The sequence below is a fragment of the Carlito syrichta genome, unplaced genomic scaffold, assembly GCF_000164805.1.
Source record: "Carlito syrichta isolate Samal-C Ts95f unplaced genomic scaffold, Tarsius_syrichta-2.0.1 Scaffold305642, whole genome shotgun sequence".
Taxonomy (NCBI): domain Eukaryota; kingdom Metazoa; phylum Chordata; class Mammalia; order Primates; family Tarsiidae; genus Carlito; species Carlito syrichta.
This window is the reverse complement of record NW_007249738.1, coordinates 1106959-1113776: the sequence shown is the minus strand read 5'-3', so window position 1 is coordinate 1113776 and position 6818 is coordinate 1106959. Positions and strand designations below refer to the sequence as shown.

The 6818-nt window shown below is 55.1% G+C and overlaps 1 protein-coding gene across 1 annotated transcript in view; it reads left to right on the top strand.

Annotated features, from left to right (window-relative positions):
• Nucleotides 1-6818, top strand: part of PTGIS (prostaglandin I2 synthase) — a 47630-nt gene that overhangs the window by 15522 nt on the left and 25290 nt on the right. Inside the window, exon 6 of the mRNA XM_021714402.1 lies at nucleotides 2535-2686. Coding sequence (XP_021570077.1) covers nucleotides 2535-2686 — 152 coding nt within the window. The remainder of the gene's footprint in view (nucleotides 1-2534; nucleotides 2687-6818) is intronic.

Here is a 6818-nt window from a genome sequence, read left to right as displayed (position 1 = left end):
GAGTGCAGTGGCCGCTCCCGGCCACCGCAGTCTCGACCCGCTGGGCTCCGGTGATCCTTCTGCCTCAGCCTTCTGAGTAGCCGGAATTACAGGCACGTGCTACCACGGCCAGCTGATTTTTTTTTTTTTTTGAGTTGGAGTCTCACTCTGTCGCCCAGACTGGAGTGCAGTGGCCGCTCCCGTCCACTGCAGCCTTGACCTGCTGGGCTCCGGCAATCCTTCTGCCTCAGCCTTCCAAGTAGCTGGAACTACAGGCACGCGCTACCACACCCAGCTAATTCTTTTGATTCATTGTAGAGATGAGGTCTTGCCAAGTTGCCCAGGCGGGTCTCGAACCTGCGGGCTCAGGCAGTCCACTCACCTCAGCCTTCCAAAGGCAGACTCCATTTTTAAGACGAGCGCGAAATCCAGATTTTGTGTGAGTTTCCCAAATGTTGAAATGTAGGTTCAATTTGTTTTTAGGAAAATTCTATTGATGAAACAGAACACAGTTGTGGACTGAATCCAGTTTGTGGGCTGACCTTTACAACTTCTACCATGGGAAACTCAGGGCCTTAATCCCAGGAGGAGGGCCCCTGGGTCAGACATGCTGGAAGGAAAAAAGGGAGAGAACCCTTCTGGGCTGAGGCGGGGCTGGCAGGCTAGTCGCTGGAAGGCGCCACTCAGCTGTTCTGAAGGAAGCATGGATCCTCTGAGTCCAGTGGGAAGGGTGGTCATGGGCTCTCCATCCCTGGAGGTGTGGAAGCCGTGGCTGGGTGAGAGGGAGGGGAGTGGGGTTGGGGGGGTTGGTGGATACAGTGGCCTGGATGACTCTGGGTCTGGATCATGGTGTCTTGTAATTTTCTCCCAAGATCAGTGTCCTCAGGGTTAAGTTCTAAATGTTTGTCTGTTCACCCATCCATCCATCTACCCACCCATCCCTCCATCCATCCAAATCCACTCATTCCTCACATCCATCCATCCGTCCATCCATCTACCCAGTATCCACAGCCATCCACCTAACCCTCCATCCATCCACCCCCTCATCCCTTCATCCGTTCATCCATCCATCCACCCATCTATCCACCATTATTCTTACCCATTCCCCTATCCATCGATCCGTCCATCCATCCACTCACCCACACATCCCTCCATCTATCTCTCCACCCATTCTTCACATCCACCCACCCATCCATCCATCCATCCACACATCCATCCCTTCCTCCATTCATCTACCCACCTATTATCTTTCCAGCCATCCGTCCATCCCCCACCCCCCACTCACCCACTCATTCATTCATCTTCACCTTCATCCATCCACCTACCCATCCATCTGTTCATCTTCACACCCACCCCCCATCCCTCCAGCCACCCAGCCACTGAACATTCACCGAGGCCCACTACCAGCCTGCACTGTGCAGGGGAGGGACCGAGTGGGGACTAGACAGGCTTCTCTCAGCTCCCACTCCCCCTTATTCCCGCTCCACCCTCTCCCTGTCAGGGAAAACCCCTCTCCTGGGAGACCCAGGGACAAGGGGGAGTAGAAGAGAGCGGGGAGAGGGGTTGGGGCTTCACTGGTGGGTGGGGCTTCTGTGGCATCTCTCTTGTCGAGCCCCGGCCCCTCCCACCTCGAGGACAAAGTGAACACCTGTGGTCTTCCCCGCAAGACTGAGGCCAGCGGGCTGGCTGGGGCTGGACTCCTGGGGCATTAAGAGTGGGCTGGAGGCGCAGTCCTCCGAGTGCTGTCTTGTCGTAGGTGCGTGCATCACACGCCAGCTCCCCTAGCGCATCCTTTTCCACATCTGGCAGGCCCTGTCCTTTGCCCACCCACACCTCCCAGGGTCCCTCAGATGGAGCCCGCCCTCTCACTGCTGCCAATGCCCTCCTTGCCCTGCATGACCAGCCCTCTGCCTCACCCCCCAGCTACAGGGCCTGCACCAGCTGCAGCTGGCATCTCTCCCTCCAGGCACAGCGGCTCCCTGGGCTCCAGTCCTGTGCACAGACTGTGCCCGTCACTGGACACCTTCCTCCTCCACTTTCCCCTGTTCAACTCAGATCTCAACTCAGACCCTGCCTCCTCCAGGAAGCCTGCCCTGGGTCCCTCTCTGGGGACAGGTGTTTCCCCCCCCACCTCTGCCCCCCCCCGGTGCCTCCTGCTCCAGCCTCACCAGCTTCCCCGCTGCTCTTCAGCACTCAGCCTCCTCCTGCCTCAGGACCTTTGCACTGATGGCCTTTGCTCCCACAACCGGCAGTCAGCTCAGTGGGAGCCCCTCCCCCGCTGCATAGTCGACATGGCGGCCCCATCTTCCCATCCTGCCACCCGGCCCTGCGTCGGATGGACACCAGCGGGCATGTGACTTGGTTTATTCATTTGTCTGTTGTCTGCCTCCCTCTGGGACAGGGAATTTTGTCTGTTTTACTCACTGCCGACTCCCAGGGCCCAGAACAGCTCCTGGTGGTCCAGTAGGATCAGTGGGTGTATGACGAAGCTGCTGTGGGCGGGCTTGGCCATGAGTGTCCAAGGAGGACCCCAGCCTGCTGTTGGTCGCCCGCAGAGCCGGCTACCTGACACTCTACGGAGTCGAAGCGTTGCCACGCACCCAGCAGAGCGAGGCCCAGGACTGTGCCCACTCGGCAGACGTCTTCCACACCTTCCGCCCGCTGGACCTGCTGCTCCCCAGGCTGGCTCGAGGCTCCCTGTCCGTGGGTGAGTGCTGTGGGGGCCCCGGTGGGCAGTGGGGAGGATGGGAAGACCCAGAGACGGAGCCCAAGCTCCAGGTGAAACATCAGAGGCCATGCAGGTAGAAGCGCATCCTAATGCCCTGGGAGGCAATGAGATCCCTGTCACGGGAGGTGTGCAGGAGCTCGGGGGGGTGGGAGGGGTGGAGGCAGGGCTTGGACCAGAGTTTGAGTTCTGGTGGGGATTCTGACTCAGCACATCTGGAGAGGGGCCTGGGGTGTGTGTGTGTGTGTGTGTGTGTGTGTGTTTTCCTTTTCTTGTTTTACGATTTGAGTTGCTTTTAGATTCTTCACAAGCCAGTGGCTCACGCCTATAATCTCAGCACTCTGGGAGGCCAAAGCGAGAGGATTGCCTGAGCCCACAGGTTTGAGACCAGCTTGAGCAACATGGCGAGACCTCATCTCTACAATAAATCAAAAAATTAGCTGGGCGTGGTAGCGTGCGCCTGTAGTTCCAGCTACTTGGAAGGCTGAGGTGGAAGGATTGCCAGAGCCTGGCAGGTCGAGGCCGCGGTGGCCGGGAGCGTGCCACTGTCCTCCAGGCTGGGCGACAGAGTGAGACTCCAACTCAAAAAAAAAAAAAATTATTTACAAGTAGTTTGTGCTTATTATAAAACATTCAAGCCATATGGAATCCTTTAGAGGGAGTAGTAAGAGTTTCCCACTTTCTCGCCATCCTCGGTCCCCTACTCCCACCATGGAGGTAACCGCTGTCATTCACTCAGAATATGTCCGGGCAGAGCTTTCTCTAAACACACACGCAACTGTGTGGTTTTTATTGTGTCCTGTTTTTAAGGCTATTAGTTTCTTTCTTTACTGAGGAATGGCACACATGTCCTCATTGCACCCAGAGGTGGCCTTGACACCTCATTCCTCCTTCCCCATGAATACTCGCCCGCGGAGGTGGTCTCTGCGCTGGGTGTCTTTCACCGGCGATGAGTTTTGCCTCTTCTTGAACTTCCCATCGTTCGGGTCACACAGCACGTGCCCTTTCGTGTCTGGCTTCTTCCACTCAGCGTCACGCCTGGAAGCTCCACCCAGCTTGTGCATGTGTCTGTCATGTATCCCTTTCACGACTGCATAGCATTCCATCAGAGTCCTAGACCGCAGATCGTGTGTCTGTTCTTATCTGTAGACATGAGAGTAGTCCCCATCCAGGGCTGTTGGGAACCAGATTGCTGGGGGCATCCTTGTGTGTGTCCCTTGGTGCCACGCACGCCCTTGTGTGTCTTAGCTGTCGGTCTGCACCTCTGTAACTCAGCTCTTTCGCGCTGGAAGACCTTTCCATGCCAGCTTGTAAAACCCCACGTCTCATTTCCGTGGTTGTGGAGGGGTCTCGGTGTCAGAAGCTCCCAGCTGACTTGGCGTGCTGGGCCGCAGGAACCACTGGGCGGTGCTGTCCCCAGCCGTGTGCCTCACCCTGCTCTGACAGCGGAATCCTCGAGTCCTAGTTAATCACTAGGTCCCTGAGCCCATCCGGGCCCCCCTGACCTGGCCATCCAGGCAGGGCCACAGGAACCATTGGGCGGCGCTGTCCCCGGCCATGTGCCTCACCCTGCCCTGACAGCAGGATCCTCGAGTCCTTTCATTGTACTTGTAGCCATTCTACCAGCTGGCGGATTTTATTTCTCTCTGACAGTTTCCTAGAAGTGGATTTGACAGGTCAAAGGCCACACACGTTAAAATTTTTATCAGCTTCTGCCTCATTGTTCCAAACCCACAGAGCGATTTGTACGCCTACACAGAGGGAAGGCGCCTGCCCCACCAGATGTCCTCAGTCTTTCTGTTTGCTTGCCAGTCTGATGGGCAGAGACGGGTCACGCACTGTTTTAATTTGCATTTTCCCACAGCCTTGCCAGCATGCAGTATCAGCCTCCAAATCCTCGCCAGTCTGATGGGCAGAAAAGGGCCTCTGGCCGTATGCAGCGTTTTCTCACTGTTGGGATAAACCATCTGTGTCTCACCAGCCGTTAGCATTTCCTCTTTGTGAGCTGCTGATTCGCATTCCTTGTCATTTTTTAGGGGCAACTCATTATCTTCTAGAATCCTGCCACCAGTGCTGGCAGGCTGGCATTACTGTGCTCACTGTGCAGAGAGGGAAACTGAGGCTCGGCGCGCAGGTGGGATCACTTTTCATAGACACACAGCTGAGAGGGGGCAGAATCAGAGCCGGCAAAATGGGAAACTCGGCCTGTCTGATTGCAGAATCCTGGGCGTAAAGCACCTGCCACATCCTAGCCCATGATCACTGATCACCTATCCGGGAAAAACTGGATTTCTCCAGACGCTCGGGGGAGTCTAGGGAGATGCCACGAGACCCTCCATCACTCTGGGAGCTACCCTGGGCTGGATATAGGACGGCTGCATTTCCCAGTGTGGACAGCAGGTGGCGATGTGGGAGGACCGTGTCTCATCTAAGTTGGGGCCAGGGCGTGTTGGCCCGATGGCAGAGCGTCTCTCAGACCCTGCTGAGGGGTGTGGGAAGCCAGGCAGCCTCTTTCGACAGAACCTACCAAAATACTAAATGAAACACACATTTCCTTGGTCCTGTACTTCCGCTTCTGGGGATGCATCCTATGGAGGTGCTTGCACATGTCTATAGAGACACAGAGACAGTCATCGTCACGGCGCTCGCAATTCCAAGTGCTAGAAACGATCTCAGTGTCCCCCAGGAGGGGCGGAGTAAGTACGTTGCACGTTCATGCCAAGGCAGCCCATGCAAATGTGCAACGGGGTGCACTGGTATTGGGTAGAGCCTGCGGTCAGGAAAGAGAGCAGGTGCAGGACGGTGGGGGAGGCAAGCCACCATCTATGGACTTTTGAAATGTGGGAACCTAAAAACTTTTAAAAGACTCCACTTTTGTTTTTTCTTTTTCTGGATTGGAGTCTCACTCTGTTGCCCAGGCTGGAATGCAGGGGTGTGATCGTGGCTCACCGCAGCCTCGACCTCCTGGGCTCAGGGGATCCTTCCACCTCAGCCTCTTGAGTAGCTGGGACTACAGGCACACGCCACTGTGTCTGGCTAATTTTTTTTAAAAAATTTTTGTAGAGACAAAGTTTCACTGTTTCTCAGGCTGGTCTCAAACTCCTGGGCTCAAGCAGTCCTCCACCTCGGCCTCCTAAAGTGCTGGGATTATAGGCCTGAGCCATTGCGCCTGACATTCCTCCTCCATTTTTAAAAATAGAAACGTGAAAAAATGTGGTTTTTTTTTTTAGTGGGCCTTTTGAGGACTCTTAGACCATTGAATTTGTGCTTTCCATATAGTAGGGAGTTGGGACAGTTAGATGGAGCCCCGAGCTAAGCACAGTGCTTCCTTGTGGAACATTCGTTTCACCGGATTGTTTTGGAGGACTGTTGAATATTGTTTGGGGAAAAGGCATTCTTACAGCAAAGAATCCTAGAGTCTGATGCAAAACTCTAATGCATTTTAAAAGTAAAGCACAGGGCCTTAAAGACATGTCTCCACTGGGGGGCTCTCTATACCGTGCCCCCAGCTTCCAGGGCCCAGAGGGGTTTCCAGGGAAAAACGGGAGAGGTACAAGCCTGGGTCCTCATTTATGGACAGGGAGACTGAGGCCGGAGGTGGATGGGGTCTCTGCCAGGGCCACCACTTGGGGAGTCTGGAACTTAGACCTGCTTCTCCATTCTGGGACACCAGTCCCTTGGGCCTGGCAGCTCTGATTTATAGCATGATAAGGAATGCCTTCTCATAAAGGCAAGACTACAAGTACTACTCACCAAACCTCTACCAGTACCACGTGTGTCCTGCGTGTGACCTTTCTGAGTGCTAGTGGCTCTGTGAGCTAGGTTGCTCTCGTTTTACAGATGGGAAACATTGAGGCTCCGAGAGACAAAGCTACTTGCTCAAGATCGCCCTGCCAGGGAGGGCAGAGCTGGGATTTCCGCCCGGGTCTCTTCAGCTTCAAACCTTGGTTTTTTTTTTTTTAAATCTCACAGTTCATTCTTTCTTTCTTTCTTTTTTTTTTTTTTTTGAGTTGGAGTCTCACTCTGTCGCCCAGACTGGAGTGCAGTGGCCACTCCCGGCCGCCGCAGCCTCGACCTGCTGGGCTCCGGTGATCCTTCCGCCTCAGCCTTCCTG